Source organism: Chrysemys picta, chromosome 1 (genome assembly GCF_011386835.1).
Source record: "Chrysemys picta bellii isolate R12L10 chromosome 1, ASM1138683v2, whole genome shotgun sequence".
In the NCBI taxonomy this organism is placed as follows: Eukaryota; Metazoa; Chordata; order Testudines; family Emydidae; genus Chrysemys; species Chrysemys picta.
Window position 1 is genome coordinate 319,690,272 of NC_088791.1, and position 20,548 is coordinate 319,710,819.

Below are 20,548 nucleotides of genomic sequence, written 5' to 3' on the forward strand. Positions count from 1 at the left end.
GAAAGAAAGAAAGAAAGAAAGAAAGAAAGAAAAATTCTATTGTCAGGAATAAGGCTTTGCATATTTGCCATTCATATTTAACATGTACAATTAAAAGCCACCTACCTTTACTCCCCTACTCCCCCCAACAACATGGATACATATATTCAGACCTAGATAATGCACAACTTTTAAAATGTTGGCAGCTATACATCAATCAGCGTTTTTATTGAACAAATGCCAGCTCTCCCCTCCTCTTTGGCATGGGAGGAGAAGGCGCCTTTTAGTGAAACTAGACGTTTCTAGGGGGCTCCATTCAGCTCTTGTACAAGTTGAAAGGAGTTCTCATTGAAGCAGAATTAGGTTTTTGTGCTCAGTCCTGCAAGGTACTAGCGCTCCTGGCAGGTGCTGAGTGCCTCCAGGCCGCAAAGTAGCAAAATGCTTATGTGCATCCATATTCAACAAAGCACTTAAGCATGTGCTTAACCTTATATCAATGGGACTTAAGCATGTGCTTAAGTGCTTTTCTGAATAGCAACAGATGTTGAATCAGTCCTAAAGTCCCACTGACTTCAGTGGGAGTTGAGGTTTCTCAGCACCTTGCACCTTGTTCCATGACAGGCAGAGTGGGTGGAACTGGGGAGATTTTACAAGAAAATATGGAACTAAGGAATTAAATATTCACTTAAATTGATTTACCTTAAAAAGAGTCAGTATGGAAACTCTGTAGAAGATAAAGAAAAACTCCCTGAAGTATTCATCTGTACCAATTACTGAATAATTGTATTAGTAATGTGGCCAGAGAACAATGTCTCAGCTGCACAGGAGAATGGTGAAAGGAAACATCTTTGTGGCTGGAACATTTATCAGCGTTTGCTAGTGAACAGCGTTTTACCACAAGTGTCTCATGAATATGCCTTGTGTAGGAGCTTAACAAAATCTCTTCATTTTTTTCAGCTGGTGCATACACTCCATTTTATCCTATCATGGAAAAAATACTGACAGCTAAAAAATTTCAACCATCAAAAATACCTACACAGCTAGTCATGTCCATGGAACCAGCTCCTGCCGCTATTACCCTGGTATCAATTCATACTACTTCCATAGTGCCCATAAACTATAGAATCATAGAATATCAGGGTTGGAAGGGACCTCAGGAGGTCATCTAGTCCAACCCCCTGCTCAAAGCAGGACCAATTCCCAACTAAATCATCCCAGCCAGGGCTTTGTCAAGCCTGACCTTAAAAACCGCTAAGGAAGGAGATTCCACCACCTCCCTAGGTAACCCATTCCAGTGCATCACCACCCTCCTATTGAAAAAGTTTTTCCTAATATCCAACCTAAACCTCCCCTACTGCAACTTGAGACCATTACTCCTTGTTCTGTCATTTGGTACCACTGAGAACAGTCTAGATCCATCTTCTTTGGAACCCCCTTTCAGGTAGTTGAAAGCAGCTATCAAATCTCCCCTCATTCTTCTCTTCTGCAGACTAAACAATGATAACTATTGAGTTACTCTGCATTTATACCTGTGTAACAGGGAGCAGGATCTGGGCCTGATTCACCACTGTGTTATTCCTATTTTACACTGGGGTAACTCCACTGATTTCAGTTAGAGTGGTATAAAACTGGAGTACCGCAGTGCTGCATCAGGCGCCATATCAAGAATGCTGACGTGTCTTTATCTATCTCTACTTCCCAATAGTCCTGAAGTGTTTAGTGCTAGATTCTTGATAAGGAAATATAGTGTACTGGTTTCTCTCGTAAAACTAAAACATAATAAATTAAGGTAAAATTTTCATTCTTCTGTCTTAGCAAATCATGGCCTACATTTCTTAAAGAAGGTCTTTTTTAAAAAACCTTTTTCGCAATTCAGTTTCCTTCTCCCACCAGGCAAACAACAGAAAGCACTGAAGTTCTAACAAGTCCTCATCTATATAGAAACACTGTCAAGCCTGCAACTTTCAGCTGAATAATTCTGTCAGCATTAACATTCAATATACAATATAAGCTAAACTAGAATGAAAACCAGACAGAAAGCCAATAGATTTTCCATACTATAATATAAGGAAATAGTGAGAGGTTTGAATTCTCATACTTGACAATGCTACCTTTCATATAGGATTTTTTTTCTGCAAGACAATTGAAATTTAATTCTCTGCCTTTGAGCAAACTGCTCTCAACATTCAGCTTTCACAGCTTCCAGCCAGCTTTAAGAACAGTCAGAAAGGAACTCTGTTTTTCTTTTAAGCTGACTTAAAAACAACATTTTTTCTCTTTGCTGATCAATCAGAACTAAAGCAGATTGCAAATTAATTTAGATTTTCTGACATTTGGACCCCATATAGTCAGGGTCATGAGTGATCATTTTTCATCGAGATGGTAATTATTAATAAAATGGTAACCAACAGCATGAAGCCCCAAAATGATGAGAAGTGCTCTTTGTCTTCCAACCTTTTAGAATGCTGGACTGAGTGAATCAGGTGGGGTTTTCTTTTAATGTTTATCAAGGCTGGATCTCAATGTCTGTATTGTAAAACATTTAAGTGAAGATGTTTGCATCCCTTTGGAAATACTTTATTGTTTCTCCTATATTTCTTGTTAAGTATTTTTAGCAATAGACACCGCACCATTGCATAGATCAGAACCCTTTTGAAGATAAGCCTTTAGATACATGATTTAAACAAAGTGCTCCAGCTAGCCTAGTGCTTGTTAAAGCTCCACATTTCTATGTGCAGTTACATTTAGTTTTTGTGGCTACTTTTGTCTTGTTTGCTTTTATGTTCTAAAATACGGGGGGGGGGGGGGGGGGAATGTTGAGATACAGTTGATCTTGCTGCTTTTCTTTTAATTTTCAAAGATTAAAGTGAAAGAATGGTGTTTACCACAGGTGGACTCAAAAATGCTATTTCTTTTTTAAAATGGCTATTGTTATTTACATAGAATACAGAGTTAAAGCACAATATAGTAGTTATCTTTACAGCATGATTAGAAAAAAATGACAAAAGTATTGTGGCTGAGATTGGTAGTTCGTCCATATATCAAAGGAGCTGACCTCATTATTTCAAAATTGCAGTTTGTCAAAGTGTTATGTAAGCTTCAGAGCAAGGGTCCCATTCTTTTTTTTTGTTTTTTTTTCCCAAATCCCTATACACTCACTCTGCAGCATTGCCTACAAGAAATGAGATTTTACGGTGGGCATGTGAAGTCTATTAAAAAATAACAGGGAACTATTAAGAATATATAAACCTGTCTTATTCCTCAGCCATTTATATATTTTCATTACCCTTATTGTGTTAGCTTAGTTAATGGAACTACTCACCAATGGTCACCATTTTTGGTCTACACCAGGGATCGAACCTGGAAAACTAGAACATGACTCTTCAGCAGTTAGTTAAAGAGCCAGACTTGGTAGCTCAGGCACCAAGGAGTCCTTGTAAGCCATAGTGGTCAGAGGGTTACACATTGCCTCAGGACAAAGGAAGCTCATCTAGAGGATCAAAGGAGTTCAAATCCCAGACAAGCCCCCTTGTATGTGACAGCCACCATCTTGGCCAACCTCCAGATCCAGAGTTATAAGTTGTAACAGACCCATCTTCTCTATGGAGTGGGTACAGAGGGGACACATAACACACACTGAACAATGGATTGCACATAAGGCTAAACACATGAATAGGTGTTTGCAAGATCAGAGTCCCAGATTGCAAAATCTCTGAGTCAGGGACCTTTCTAGCCCTATGTTCCATAAGGTATCTACCATACTGATGTACACAATACAGGTGTAAAATAATACTAAAACATTTTTACAAAGTCTTCTAAAATATCTCCATGCATCTCCTGTGGTAAAATACCTAACTATAGACATGTTAGGAATGCTTAGCAGATTCTATGTCATATCCTTAAAAGGATATTGTCAGTAATTTAGGAACCACATTTAAGTTTTGTTAAAAATGTATACCTAGTTGAGAGATTTCAGTTTGAAGAAAAAGCCCAATGGTCTGTCTTTTTATTTTATTTTGAGGGGGTTGGAGGGAGGGAAGAGGGGAACATCCCAGCGTTTGACAGTGTCCTTTTAACAAGACTTAATGAAAAGAAAAACAACAACATTCCAACTCCTTGTTTCTACTGAAAACATCTTTTCTCTATGAACTTTAGCTAACACCTAGCATTTAATTAATCTCAGATGAGGCTACTGGCTAACAATGTCTAGCTAAAAACGACGTGAAAACACTAAGACTTATACCAGTTCAGCCAACTGGGCTGTACTTTCAACTGCTAGAGACAGAAAACTAAGCAGAAGGAGTGATCAGTGTTCTTATGTACTGTTGGTAATGTCAGTGCTTTCTGCCTCTAAACTGCTGGGAGAAGAGAACAATACATCCCTACCACACTGATATAGGAAAGCAAATGAAAATGAACTAATCAATAGAGATAGCACACAACAAATTCATATGACTGATCATTTATGCTGTTTTCTAATGCGCCAAACCCACAAAAACATCACATTTTCCATGTTCTATGTAAGTCAGCGATTAGTAAAATTTTTGTCCAGTCACCAGACTTCATATGCCTCCCCTCAGCAAAAGAGTTCCCAGCAAAATCTATAGGTAGAAGCAAAACAGCAAGACTCCTTATCATCATCACAGCTCATTCAATGCTGGATATTATTTCAGTACTGTAGCTTGAGATGAATCAGTAGTGCAATGCTGCTCTAATTATCTCTGGTTCCACCATCCCTCAGGGCTGTTCCCTTGCCTGATGTGTCAAGATCAATAAGCTTTCCACAAATTAAAATGACTGCAAATGCCAACAAGTGGTGCTGGAGGTAAAAATTGTAACCTCAGTATTGCAGGAACTACAAACCACAACATAATTATTTGTAAAGGAACATTATTTCAGCATTCTGAACATTTCATCGTACACTTGTCTGTAGGGAGGATGGCCCTTATTAAGCATGCCAACTTACTCTGAAGAATTCTTTTGTTGACCCTGAGTCCAGTGTTCCATATGCAATTTCGGTTTGTTTGGCCAGGTCCTCTGCACTTTCTATGGGCGAGACCATTCGCTCAACAGTCAAGAAAGCAGCGAGGTTAGCAGTATATGACGAAATAATGATGAGTGTGAAGAACCACCAAACACCTCCAACAATGCGACCTGAGAGGGATCTAAACATGAATAAGATAATGCACATTTTCCTATCTCTTATGTCAAGGAGAGAAAGAGAAAGAGAGAGTGAGAGAGATCATTATTACTGGGTATTTATTAATAAGTAACAGTCAATGGGTGTGAGATTTTATAAGTTTAATATACTACTGTATATTTCATAACAAGACTCCCCTCATAAATTATGCGGCCTGGAATTTAAAATGCAGTATATAAACAGTGCTATTTGTACAAGGCATTGCGAATGCTCTCTAGTGGTTGTTCTCTTGATACTTTTTAATACAGGAAATGGCTGCTAGACTACACTATAGGGATTTGTAACAAGAAGTATCTATTTTTGGAGAGTGAAAATAGTAAAGCAAGGTGGGCTCTATTCTTCCTTCTAAAATATAAAACAAAACTCAAAGTCCCCAAGCTCCCGTGAGTGTACAATATGTTGCATGTAGTATTAGAACGCGACTGCCACTTATATGTAATTTTCCACTTATAGGAAAACAACCCGAGTACATATTCCCGCAGCTCTGAAAACCCGTAGTTTCATGTAGTTATTTAAGAAGCTGTGCATAATAACAACAGGAATATTGACAATAAATAAGTAATAAATAATACTTTCCATTTCGGTGCCACCTGTCATCTGAGGAAAATGCTTTGCAAAATTAATGAATATTTAGCCTTATACCACTTCTCTGATGTAAATACTTTGCCAATTATACAGATGAGAAAACAGGCAGAAAAAAGATTGCTCCTGTTGCCATTGAAGTCAGGGAGTTTTGCCTTTAAATTCAAAGGGAGCAGGATTGGGCTCAGAGAGTTTAAGTAACTTGTCCAAGGTCACACAAGAAGTCTGTGGTAGTGCCAGGAATGGAACCCAGCTCTTATATCTCCTGCTCAGTTGCCTTATGCACAATATCATCCTTCCTCCTCTGTGTGTTATCTAAGCATATGTTCTGAAAGGAAACAGTACTCTTCACAGCCTTATTTAGTGTGGCAAACAAAATTGAGATACATACTGTTTTATTTCATATACATTGCCTTAAAATACAACATAATAATATGAAACTAGAAAGGCTCTGGGAGCTAGGTGGTGCAATGAATTAGTTCTACCACCTCTGGAAACCTGGCTTTGACTCCTGAATAGGCCACAAGCAGAAGCATGTTTGGTTGTTGAATAATATTCACATTGTACTGTATATAATACTTTTCATATTAACAGTGAATATTCTCCTGTTAATAAGAATATTATTTCATTAATCTTCACCACAGTTTTATGAGGTTGGATGAAGAAGGATTATCATTATTTTACAGATTAGAAATCTGATTAGAGATCTGAAGTACATGGGTTAATGGGCCTATCCTGCAGTCCTTACTCTGGCAAAACTTGACTTCAAGGAGACTTATCTGAGTAGAGGCTGAAGTACTAAGGCCAAAGGGTAAATTTTAAAAAAACACATAAGTAATTTATGGCCAGATTGTTGGGTGCTTACTGGGATTTTCAAAAGCACCTAGGTGCCTAACAACCACTGATTTCAGTGAACTTTTCCATTTTCAAAAGTGACTAAGGCCCAAATGTTTAGATGTATTTAGGTATTAAATCTCCTTTTAAAAAGGGATTGATGTTCCTAAATCAGTGAAGCATTGCAATGCTGAGCACAGCAACACTTAAATCTGGGATGTAACTACTTAGGAATCCAAGTTCCATTGACTTTTCAATGAGAAAGGCTTTGAATTACCTATATCACTTTTGAAAATGGGACTTAGGGTCCTAAGTCATTTAGACACTTTTTGAAAATTTTACCTTAAGTGATTTTCTCGAGACTGCACAAGAATTCAGTGTCAGAGACAAGGTGAGAACTTGGAAGTTCCTGATTCCAAATCCTATGTACTTGCCACTAGGTTGTCCCCATTGGGAAACCCAACACTCACTTTTGCTGACATTTTACATAGGTGGAAGTCTGCCCAAGAAAGGGCTAAGAAATTGACTAGGAAGAATATAGTTGAATTGAGTAGAACTTTCTAAGTTTTCATAATGTCTGCTAACAAGATGGCTGTTTCTGGGTCATGATTTTCACCAACAAATCCATACCACATTTTAAAAACAAAACAAAGGTATTTAAATGGTAAAGAGATGATGCATTTTTAAGTTGGCTATTTCTCTTAGATTGCAAAGTGAATATGTGATCCAGGAACCATGATTTTGCCTCTAGAGTGAGATTTTGAAAAATGCTCATTATTGGGCTAATTTTGCTCTCATTGAAATCAATGGGAGTTTTACCATGGACTTCAACGGCAGAAGAGTTAGGCCAGTGCTGAACACTTTTGAAAATCCCACTGTTAATGCTAAGTTTAGGCATCCACATTGGGAAAAAATTGGCCTTAATGTTTAATGAGCTGGTGGTGAGTGATTCAAATAAAAGTTCCCGCAGAAGTTTGGTTGCTCAGGTCCAACTCTTTAAGTTTGGCAATTATATAGTATTTATCAGAATCAGTCACTAAAAGCATTTTCTCTCTTATACACAGTGATTCGCTGCAAGCAGTGACTGTACAATTTAATATCAGGGGGTAGCCGTATTAGTCTGTATCTACAAAAACAACAAGGAGTCTGGTGGCACCTTAAAGACTAACAGATTTATTTGGGCATAAGCTTTCATGGGTAAAAACCTCACTTCTTCGGATGCAGCTTGACACCATGCAAGGCACTAAATTTAGCCGTATGGAGTGGAAATCCATCAACCTCAACAAAAAACTTGCACAGATACAGACATCATCTTCCTCTCCAAATGCAAACAGATGGGCATCATACCAAATGGACTGAAGGTAAAAAATCCATTGCAATCAACATACTACATTGACTATGGTGAGAGACTGTGCCACACACTCTCAAAGAAACTGAGGAACCACCTGATCAGCATCCGAAGAAGTGAGGTTTTTACCCACGAAAGCTTATGCCCAAATAAATCTGTTAGTCTTTAAGGTGCCACTAAATTCCTTGTTGTTTTTACAATTTAATATGAAACAAAACGAGGAAATTCATTCACACAGGTCAAATAGTCAGCATAACGGCACACTGTTTCTACTGTGATACAATGGGCAAGATTTAGTACTTGTATAGTTCTAATGAAGTCAGTGGAATTGCCCCAATGCGTACAAGTTATCAGTTGAGAAAGTAAGTAACTGTTCCTGATGTATTTACACTGAAGTTTGAAAAGTACCAATAGTGATAAAATTCCTAAGCAGTTTCTCTAATACTCTATAGTTTCTAAATGGAAAAACTCCACAAACATTGAACTTCTACATACCACCAGTAAAAGAAGAGAAGGAAGAATTTATGCACCCCAGCATCATCAGTGTTGAAGATAAAATGCAAAAGTTAAAAGATTTGACACAAACCTTGGGGAAATATCACATCCTTGTTGCATAAAGGCACCCAGGGAAAACCAGAGGCTGTTGAATATGCCAAACTCATTGGGAGGCTGATCACTGGGTCCTTCTTTCCCATCCTCTGGCTCTTCTGTGTGCCACTCATATGGGCTAAACCTGCTAACTAGGAACAGGACCACACTGACACCAATGTAGGCAAAGACTATGCACATCCAGATCTCATACGCCAAAGGGTCCAAGAAGGAAAACACTCCTGGTTTAGATTTCTGGGGCTTTTTTATCATAATGGATATCCCCAAACTCATAAAAGGCTTAGAAAAATCAATGACCTCTTCTCGTACCAAAGTGATGGTCAGAGGTGCAACAGCAATCTCTGCTTTCTAGAAGAAAAAGAAATATAGATGCATAGATTAATTGAATTTGGTTTATAAAATCATCTAAGCAGCTAATTCCAAAATTACAGCTTTAACACCAGCACATTGTTAGGTTTATTTATGTGTTCTTTTCATTAATGCAATCAATTATTAAAATAAAATGCAGGTTTAAATTTTTATAGGCAGTATACAGATAATTCAGTGTACAAATAATGTGGAAGACTCAGATACTATGGTGATGGGTTGCCGAATAAAACCCTAAAACAGATCATTTGAGGCATTACCTCGATTGCTAAAGTAAGAGAAGTAAAAAACCAGGTAAACCTAAAACAAAATTATAACCATGCTATCCCCACCAAATGGGCAGAGTACTAGTTCTGTCTACAAACCCACCAGAGATAGTCAGTTATAACCAAATTTTCTGTCTGATATGATCCCTCCTGCAGGAAAAGAAGCAAATAAATGATACCAATGTGCACTCCAAATAGTATGAGAAACATAGAAAGGAAAGAAAGAAACAAGTTAAGCCCCGGATGCTGCAAAGATTTAAACCTGTAAAGTTTAGTATGTGCCTAAGTCTTTGTAGGATCAGGGCGTTAATACGTTTGTTTTAGTGTTACCTTAGATCATGTTAAAAGGCAGCATGTTAGGAATGGAAATGAAAAAGTGTGGTGCTTCCATTCACCACCTTTACAGTTTATGGGGAAAACCTGAATTTGAGACGAACACATGAATACGTGGATCTAGTATGTTTATATTGGAAATTCCAATCCTGACTGGGTTTCTAGGTGAGTCTCTAGCACAAATACTTAATAAAAATAAATAATGTATATCTTGGTTTATGAAAAAATAAGTTATTGGCCTAAATTTCTCTCTTGTTTCCGTAATAAGTACAAGTATGATAGAGCTGGTGATAAGTTATTTCTTCCCACAGGAAGCATAGAAAAGCATAGAGCCAAATTCCAGACCCCTATGCAAAGCCTGAGTTGAATAGTTTTGTACAGGGAATCTCTCTGGGATTCATTTGGAATAGATCCTCAATCCCCAGGCGTGGAGCTCTAGCATTGCCTTTTTACAGGGGTCACTGTAGTTCATGGATGCAGCCTTGGACTATTCCCCGGCCCCGCTGGGATGTTTTGGCCAGTGGATCTGCATAGACATTCTATCAAAAAAGATGAAATCACTATGCATGGTTATCCTTCATGAATGAAAAAGAAGAATCTATCATGCTGTCTGCTGTCATATAGCCTGTTTGTATTTTGCCAGGTTGCTTAGATTTGTTAAAAGCAACAGAGTCCTGTGGCACCTTAAAGACTAACAGATGTATTGGAGCATAAGCTTTTGTGGATGACGAAGTGGGTATTCACCCACGAAGCTTATGCTCCTATACATCTGTTAGTCTTTAAGGTGCCACAGGACTCTTTGTTGCTTTTTACAGATCCAGACTAACACAGCTACCCCTCTGATACTAGATTTGTTAATTTAGACCCGGAATAAAATTCTCCTATAAAAGTAAAAGATCTTGTGTAGGGAGGTCATGCTGATGCAGCACACTGACTACATTGAGGGATGTTTTATTAAAATATAGTACTGTGCCCCAAATCCAAAATATACTGTGTATGAAGGAAAATAACAGCAGACTGATGTGTGTGGCTAACACACATTCACAGCATGCACTGTAATGGCACCATAGATTATGACTGGGTATTATCTGTAGTATACATGTGTATTTGATAGTTCCCTAACATTATTTTTTATATTATGGGCCTAAAACACTTAATACATTGTAAAAAAACATCATGATGAGCAATTGCTGCATCTGGCCCAGTAGCTAGGCTTTAAGGGCTAAAACCTGGCTTTTGCAGCCAGAGGCATGGAATGGGTCAGGGCAGCAGAGATGTGGCAACTGGCTGGTGGTACTGTGAAGCATCTCTGCCATCCACCATCACCACACTTCCCTCCAGGTGATATCATGAGAGGGCAGGTCCCTTGCATTTCAACCAACCTGACTGGCCATGCCTTGTCTAAGCTATGGAGCATTACTGGGTGTGTTAGTTGGGCCACTATTGTGTTCAGGGGCTTAATTTTGTACTCTATGAAATCAAGGGGAAAACACTCACCGAGATCAATGGTGCAGAGTAGTACCCTGGGACTGTTAGTGGCAGCATTGTGCCTGGCTCCTGTGTGCATGTGATGCGTAGTGTCCCTCTGTTGTCCTCCTCTCAAATCCCCAAGACATCCACACAGGGGCAGCCAAGACTTACTCCCAAGCCTCCATGGCATCAGTGTCTTAATTTTATTTTATAAGTACTAAAATGCTGCAAATTCATCTTATGGACTAGCATCCTTAGGAATGTGGCTCATAGGCCACAATTTAGCAATACATTTAAAGTGTTTAGCATGTGATTAAGGCCATCCCAACTCAGCAAAGTACTTAAGCACATGCTTAAGTCCTATTGACTTCAATGGGATGTCAGAACATGATGAAAGTTAAGCATGTGCTTAAATGCTTTGCTGAATTAACCTCTGAGCAAGTTGATTGTATGATACAAAATCAGAAAGAAAATCTGAAATGTTGTAAGTTTTTGTAGTCCTATAAAATTTGAAATGCCTAAAAACTCTTAAAATAAAAAAAAATCTATATGTTAAAAATAGTTCAGGAATGAGAAACATTCCAGCTAGAAGCAAGTTTTGTAGCCAAATGATAAACCTCTGAAAATGGAGACTTATAGCAGAAATTCTGCCAGATCCTTAGATTATATCTGTGCTTGAAAGTCCCACTGTACAATTTTAACTTAAGCACCAACTGAAAATAATTATACACCAAGCAGTAATTTTCTCACTGTGCAAATTTGAAACAATATAAGCTAAAATTATCCCTACTATAACTTCACTGAGTTCAATTGGAATTAAAGTAATAATGGATTTGACCTAGTTCATCTATCCACATTCATATACACATATGTACATGAAGAGGCTTTTGGAGAATACATGTGTAATGGGTTGTCCCTTAGAGGCAACCATACAGCTGTAATTTGAGACTTTTAGAACTTTTGATAACATGAGTTAGTAGAGTGTGAAATAAGACAGCTTGAATTCAGCCACTGAAAATGCTGAACCGATTTCATAGCAACAATTTGTTTTCAAATATGTTTGAAATCTCACTTGCTTGCATGGCAGCCATTAGAGCAATACCTGTTTTGGGTAAACATTACAACAGCATTGCCAACTCTCACAATTTTATTGCAAATCTCCCAAAATTGGTGGCTTTATTAAAGCCCCAGCTCTTGGAGAGCTGTGATTACATGAGAATGTCAGTTTTCATTAAAATAAGGAAGTTTCTCAAAAACCAGAAAGTAAAGAAAAAGAACCCTATATATATATTTATATATACACACACATATATAAAATCTCATGATTTTTAGGCTAAGCTCATGATTTCTTGGGCCTCACTCATGATTTTAGAACACTGGGGTTGGCAATATCATGATGATTTGTCTACTTGGTGAAACAGCCCACAATTACTCTAAATGTTGCTTGTTTTCTCTAAGTTGCATTTCATCACACATACAAATCCCCTCTTTGCAGAAGAACAGTTTAATTGCTGAATTTGAACACCATGCCATATCTTCTTTTCTCTGAAGTTTCACTTACTGTGAACATGAATGGCTAATGCAGCACTCTCATAATTAGATATCTGAAAGACTCAGAGAAACTTCTAGTCTTCTGTATACTGACAATATCTTGGCATATTTACTAACGCTCACTGTAAGTAGTAGACTTGGTTATTGATTATTGTATCACCTAAGACTTCAGATACTGGGAGTATACCAAGGCTCTTGGTAAGTCTCTCAAGTTCTGTGATATTAGCTGGACTGGTGATGAAGCAGGGTTTTTAGACGTCAATTAACTGGATTTACTTTTAGCTGCCACAGTCTGTCCACAAAACTTGGCAGTGTCTGGTGTGATTTTCACAAGTATATTGTTTTGCATATTAGGGCAGGCATAAACTCTTATTCTGACGAGGGTTGCTCTCTGGGTTATCTAAGGAAGACATTCTTATAGTTATTTCAGTCTGATGTGTTCACCAAAACACTAAACCTCCTACTTCATGGTTTCCCCAGAAAAAGTAAAGATATACAATTATGGATTTAAGCAATTACTAAAAGGAACAATAGTCCATACAAATAATGACTCAACATTGTTGAACCCCTGTTTTACAAACTAATTGGGGACAGAGGAGTTCATAAAATTGAACCTCTCAAAATTACAGTAGGTCTGGTGCATCACTTCTTTCTTGTCCTTCAGAGCACTGCAAAGTGCTTTCCAATGCATTGAAGGCATCGGTATGTGAAGGGATGTTGACTTATTCTTCATCAACACCTCTTTCATATAACTGGCTGTTCATAAAATTGAGGTTCTACTTTATTTTGTGCCTGGTGAAATTGGAGTTTTGCTGAACAGCAACAGCATACACTTGAAAATCCTGCATCTTTGACAATATTTCAGTCAAGGCTGAATTACTATCAAGCATGGATTGGTTATGGATCCTTCAGACTTGAGGTATCATGGCAAGATTAGGTCTGATGCTAAGGACAGTTTTACTTGCTGGAGTGCTATATTCCATCCCTATGAGTAAATATAATATTTAGTCTTTCCCCAGACCACCACTCATTTTGTGCTGTCTTAGAAAAAGCAAATTAAAAAAAGGTGAACTCTAGAATCCCATCACTTCTCAGACTTTGACAGAAATGGGTAATGACCTTCTTATTCATTACACAGTGAAAGAATAACATTCTGTGTCAGGAGAATGAATATTTAATTGGGGTTGACTGCTAGTGCATCCAGGAACACCTGTTGCAAATCGCTAACGGCATTCATCACCACAAGGTGCTTCTGTGAATAAGCTAGTTATCAAGGGCTGTAGAGTGTTGTCGAGACTATTACTGTCACTCAGATAGATCAGGAGAGTAGACTGGGATTTCTAGATAAGATTTATGGAGTCCAAGAAACCCCCAACTAAAACAAACCCCTAGAAAAATAAACATTACGACAATGCATGCATAGTTCTCCATGGGGAGAGGATAAGAAGGAGAACAAGTTGCACGTGGCAGATGTCAGTCACATAACTTAATACATTACTGGAAGGTGCTCAAAATACTCTAGTGATTGGGGGTGGAGGATCTCTCCCCACCCTCTTTTATGGAGATCCTAAGCAGCTACTGACTTGGGCTGAGCAATGGGAACAAGAACTGCTGATACAAACTCTGTAAATAATAGCAGCAAATAAAGGCAGAGATAGGAAGCACACTATCGTTTGTTCTTCTAGTGCAGCCAGTTGGTGTGCTCTATGGTGGCCTCATTCACACTCCAATAGTCCACTCCTAGAACCAAACTGAGTCTCCATTCTTCCTAAATGATAAAATGGGAACTGCACAAGAACTATTACACTCAATTGCTAAGTGTCATGAGACTTTTCATCACTTCCCTCCCTGACAGAAAAATAAGTATTTATCACATGCATGGGGTGCCTGGTTCACACAGTTCATTTGCCACACCAGATATGGCACGCAGGTTGCATTTTTTTCATTTCTATTGAAGTTAGCATCTAGGTGGCACTAATTGCTGTTTGAGCTTGCTAAATACCCTGGGTATTTTTTGGTCAGTACTGCAGCTGGTTGCCTTTAATGAGATAGATTATTCAAGGACAAACAGGCTTCAAACTCTGCTTGCAAGTTCTCTGAATTGGTTCTAACTATATGAAAGGCCATCATCTCTCTCATGATTCAACTATACTGGGTGCACTTAAAAAGTTTCTACCGGCTCTTCATATATTTTACGAAATATCTCTCAATCTATTCAAAGTTTTCTAACATTTTGGACCAGATCCTCAACTGGTGCATCTCCAATTAAGTCAATGGAACTATGTTGATTAACACCACTTGAGGATTTGGCTCTTCATTTGCAACTCCTGTAATAAAGATATTCTGCTAAATTGTCATGTTTTACCTTCCTGGTGGAATTTTACAGTTGCATTGCCTGCTTGCTGCTAGAGAAGAGGCTCACACTTTAGATGGTGTTCAGGCACCTTTCCACATTTTAAAAACAGAGACGGGGATAGTTCCTTGGGAACTGCACAGGTAGGTTCTTCTTTGCACAGGTAATCTCCCTACTCTCATGTGGAAAGAGAAATCAGCAACAACTCTGGCACCATCTCCCACTCCGCTGAAGTGCATGGACAGCGCCAGGTCCATGCATGGGGATTCCAAGAGCTGCTGCCTGTGGGGGAAAATCTGGCAAAACTGCACCATTGGAACCAGGCTCCTGGGGAGCTGGAAAGAGGCACAGGGCTTTGGTATGCATGGTCCTGGCCTTCATTGTAATTGGATGGATCCTGAAAAATTTGTGGAGTTTAGGGTGAAATTCTGCTCCCTCAGTTTTTCTTTTCTTTTCTTTTCTTTTCTAGACAGGTTCATGCAAGCTTCACAGCAGTGCATGCTAGTGTAAACCTTCTCACTTAGATAATTTCAGGATTATTTTTTAGTTATCACCAAGAAGAAGAGCCACTAGGTGGCTCTCTGAGCTTTCTCTAGGTTTGGTAACAATAGATGCTGCAAGTCTCCTTACATATTCTCCCCTCTTTTTGGAACCACAATCTGTTTCTTTCCATGTTCCTGTTTTCTCTGTATTCGTGAATCTTACTTTTTGTGCTATTCTGAGGAGACTTTCCATGGATCGTGACAGAATGTATAGTCATAGTTTCAGAACTGGTTATTTTCACTCTTAAATCCTATCATTGATGCTATTCTTCTGAAAAATGCTGGTTTAATTTTGAATAATCTAGTTGTGAATCACCATGTGGATTCTACATCATTGGAAATCTTTAGAACAAGACTTTGTGTCTTTCTAAAAGATAGACCCCATCCAATGCTGAGTTATTGGGCTTGAGGCAGGAGTAACATGGGTGAAATTCTATTGCCTGGGTTTTGCAGGAGATCAGACCAGAGGATCACAATGGTCTAATAACTGTAAAATCTACTAATATGAAAAAGAAACAGATTATTTGAGTAAATAGTAGAACATGTAAAAATATCTGTGATTTTAACTTGAAAATAACAGAAAGCACTATGAATGCTCAAACTGAATTCCGATTGTTTTATTTTTTTCTTTGCCCCAGATCAAATAAAATGCATATATACTTCAAATATTATGACTAATGTTATGAGAAGTTAAATCCTACTTCAAAAATTGGTATGCTTACCCCATAAACAAGTTCTCCCACCATCCCATTCCAGATTTTTGTCTCTGGATCCCTTGCTCCATATTTTCCATCAGGGACAATGGCAATTTTGTACTTGATACCAATATGTTTTGCAATTTCTGATGCCAGATCTACACAGTATCCTTCATACTTGTCATTCCCTTCAAATGTATCATGATTTTTCTTGAACATAACATATGGGGCTTCCTATAATGAAAGAAGTAGAACTGTAAAGGAGAAGTATACAGCATAGACTCTGAATAGCAACATGTAATCCACTGATTGAACACTATATGTATTTTATCAAAAGCTCACAGATAGCACTAGCACATGTATATTTCCAAGCACTAACAGAAATCCATGTTATTTATATATATATTCTATTGACATTATTAACTTGCTTATAAATGTTATAAAATCAGCCTTAAAAACCCTTTTATTATAAACACACACAATTCAAGCATTTATATGAAATTTACCATTTTAAGTGAGAGAGCTCACAATAGAAATTTGCCATATATCATAAGCTAAAAGGCTGACTAACGACTGGAGCTCTACATAATGCAAATGCATGTTGGATAATGTAAGGACATAATCTAACCTTTTTGACTTAACTATGTACATCCTTTCACTTGCTGTGGCTCCTCTACATATATAGTCAGATGCATAGTCTGGTTGGTTATTTGCTTTCCATTGTTTAAAATATTTGGCCATGCCTTGGCTACTAGAAGGCAATTTGCATTTTAATAGAAATCACTAATATGCTCATGAGGAAATACCTACTTTCCCCCTTACAGAGACAGTGCAGGTTCTCTGTTTCTTGGGACACACCAAGGAATATGCACAGACAAGCGTAATGTTAGAAGAATGCTGTCTTTGCATAGTGTATGCAAAAAGAAGTCACTGTAGAGTCATTCTATAACATAAATGAGCTAGAAAATTGCAAGTAAAATTGTCTCAGAAAAATGGATATTATGTTCTGTATGTAAATTACACTGTAATGATAATGTATGGTATGTGATTGCACAAAATGAAATGTCACAATATTCCCATATTATTATACTGTCTTTTTTGACACCCTGTGGATTCAGAATTTAGTATTTTTCTTTTTATGAAAATTATAATACATGATATCTTCAATTATTTTACATAATCTTTTTGGATAATCAGTTCAAAGTACAATACTTGCCATTAAAGTAACCATTTCCCAAAAGTCTACCTCATAAAAACTTCTGAGTCACCACAGTTTTCTCCTCTCCTCAGTATAGAAGATACCTATGATAACAGTTGGCAAATGTTGATTCTTTAACAGTGACCAGTGTAGCCCTCTTCCATACTCACATCTTTTACTGCATGCCTAATTAGAACATAGGCAAAAGTAAAAGTACAAATGCGTACATTAAGTATTCTTTATTGAAATGATCACATGGACATCATGTGTAAGTAGCAGCAATTTTGTAGTGTCTGATATCCCCACACCAAATATTAAACACATAAGTGTGACAGGGAAATTGTGTAAGCTAACCGTAATATAAGCACCTGGTATTTGTAAATATTTCAGGTTAAATTCTGCCTTCAGACACTGACATACAGCTCCCATTGATAGCAACTGGCTCCTTGTCTATGCATCCAAGAGCGGAATTTGACACAAACTTCTATGTTTTAGAAGAGGAAAAGCAGTGAGTTATGTATCTTTTTAGTGTCATTAGCCTTTTATTTTTGTAAGTGCACCCCTTCTGTAACTTTGGTTGGTCCCATGGTTGCATCAGAGTTTGAGAAAGAACACTGACTGTGTAATCTGAAAGGAAAGAGCCAGCTCTTTCACTTAAATTCAAGTTGCATGAGGAGAAGGTCCCATGTTTAAGGCCCAACACAACTCAGGGAGGGTGGAGAAAGCAATTCTCTCTTCAACCCAGGGGCAGGTCTCTGAGCACATTATGCGTGTGTTACCCTTAGCCATGGCCTGCCTCCCCGGTCATCTCTTCAATGTTACCACAGTCTGTGCTGCCACCAAGCAATGCTTCTGGGGTGGAGTCCCCTTTCCATGGCTTTTCTGTGACCTTTTCTGCCTTTGAGGCTTTCCACAGCTTAGAGTGTTTGCCACTAAGGACAGCTAAAAAAGGCCCTGAGCATAGAGAAGTGTCCATGATGACTTTGGACGACGACTTGCAAAGTCATATCCTGACTGGTCAGGTGATGTTCTATACATCTTTAAATCCCCCGAGGAAACTGGAGGATGACAACAGCAGATCACATGTGAACCTCTGGAGGGCTGGAGTATATGAAGCACTTCTAGGACTCATGCAGTAGTGCAATGCGTTACTTTAGTTGTACTGTGCATAACATAATACATCCTGGATACTGAAGGAAAACCACTGCACAGTGTCACTTGCTACAATTTCTAAAAGGGGTAGTCACCACTCCCCCCCACCAGTGCTGCCTGTTGAAGGCCAAGAATGGGGAGGATGGATGGCAATGACCTTGGCCTGACCCAGACATACCTTCCTGAGGGTGATAAGTGCTGCCAATTATGCTAGCCTGCACCCACTCCTGGCATTCCCATCCACTGTTAATTCAATCACACCCATGTTGTGTGCAGACAGAGGAGAAGAGGGGTGGGAGGAAGGAGTTCCTTACACCCCCAATCTCCTTACATACTCAGTTCAGGAAGGTACTTAAGCACATGGCTAAGCACAAGTGGCCTCACTGACTCTGCGGGACTATTCACACGCTTAAAATTAGGAATGCATTTATGTTCCTTCCTGTTCATATGTGCAGTGCTAACCATAATTTGGCCCTCCCCATACACTCATTCTGTAAACAAAACTGATTAAAAACAAAAAAAAAAACCCAAGGACAAAGGCAATGCATCACTTTGCAGTGGCTTAGCTAAAAGTGTGGCAAGGCCCTGTCAGATTTCCCTCCTTCACAGAACCTCCTTATAACCTTCAACTGCACTGCCCTGGCACCTTTTCATTTTTTACTCTCTTTTAAAAAAGCCGAGTCAGAGATTGGTTAAACTGCTGGATTCAGCTTTTCTTGAACAAAACACAACATGTAACATTAAATACACACCGGGCACAAGCTGCTTCAGGCAGGCGCCGAGTGTGGAGGAAGCACGGAGGAAGCCACTTCAACATCCCCTTCCCACCCAGCACCCAGCCATTGACTCTCCATGTGTTCCTCCCTGAGGGCTGGACTGCTTTGAAGGTGTAGCCTTTAGACAGTAAAATAAATTGGAAACTCTGTATACTCCTGGTTTTCCTTTTAAAAAGGCGAATTCAATCTTCACATCAACTCATGCTCCTGTGAAGAACTGCTGAGGAAAGGTGTTGTTGGGGGACCAGGAGGGACATGATGGGATCTCAGTGAAGGCAGTACCATCCAGTGGTTAGAGCACTGAACTGGAACTCAAGAAACCTGGTCAGGAAATCTTGGTCAAGTCACTTCACTTCTTTGTGCTTTTCTTTCCCCTCCCACCCTCTGTCGGTTTTACCTATTTAGACTGTACTTTTTGAGGCAGAGACTGGCTCTTACTATGTGTTTGTACAGCACCTAGAACAATGTCACCCTGATCGTAGTTGGAAAGAACAATAGAGTGAAACCCACAAATGTGAAATACACCTCTATCCCGATATAACGTGACCCGATATAACACAAATTCTGATATAACACGGTAAAGCAGAGCTCCAGGGGGGCGGAGCTGCGCACTCCAGCAGATCAAAGCAAGTTTGATATAATGCGGTTTCACCTATAATGTGGTAAGATTTTTTGGCTCCCAAGGACAGTGTTATATCGAGGCAGAGGTGTAATACTATTAAAGTAGCAGGAACACGTACTACCTTTCTCTTGCTAGGTTGTCCTCTCCTTTCTACTACTTTACGTAGGATATATAAAAAATGTGTCTACCATATGAGCTATATTATAATCAGAGATGTGCTCAAACTACAAACTGAATGTTTAGGGATATTTGGATCAGGCCTTCAGTCTGATGCATTATTATGATAAAGGCCATTTTCACATTCAGATCAGAAAGTGGGCTTGAATTTCCACTTGAAAATTTGGGGGTGTTTGGATCCACTGTTTTGTTGCAGCCTCTAATTATAATAGCATTAGGACACGAAAGGGTAAGTTTTACTGGATCATTAACCTACACATTATATAGATGACATTGAAAGCTCACACTCTGTAACGATGACACATAATAATCGATAAAACACACCTAGTCATATCTTAATGCTAAATTCTATTTATCCCATTGAGATAGATCGATTGTTCTACAGAATTTCTTGCAGAAGACAGTCACAATTACAGTTTAGGACTATAAACTCTAACCTGCTAATGAAAACATAGATGTGAATTACTTAGTGCAAAATATGCTATTGTTGAAAGG

At 38.6% G+C, this 20,548-nt stretch overlaps 1 protein-coding gene across 13 annotated transcripts in view; it reads right to left on the reverse strand.

Moving 5' to 3' along the window:
- Positions 1–20,548, reverse strand: part of GRIA4 (glutamate ionotropic receptor AMPA type subunit 4) — a 285,358-nt gene that overhangs the window by 48,688 nt on the left and 216,122 nt on the right. For all 13 annotated transcript variants that reach the window (XR_010597855.1, XR_010597856.1, XR_010597857.1 and 10 more), the window contains 3 exons: positions 16,156–16,362; positions 8,530–8,900; positions 4,946–5,144 (listed from right to left, as the gene is read on the reverse strand). Coding sequence is in view for 9 of the 13 variants with exons in the window: in XM_065581521.1 (XP_065437593.1) it covers positions 4,946–5,144; positions 8,530–8,900; positions 16,156–16,362 (777 nt within the window). In the remaining 4 variants the exon portion in view is untranslated. The remainder of the gene's footprint in view (positions 1–4,945; positions 5,145–8,529; positions 8,901–16,155; positions 16,363–20,548) is intronic.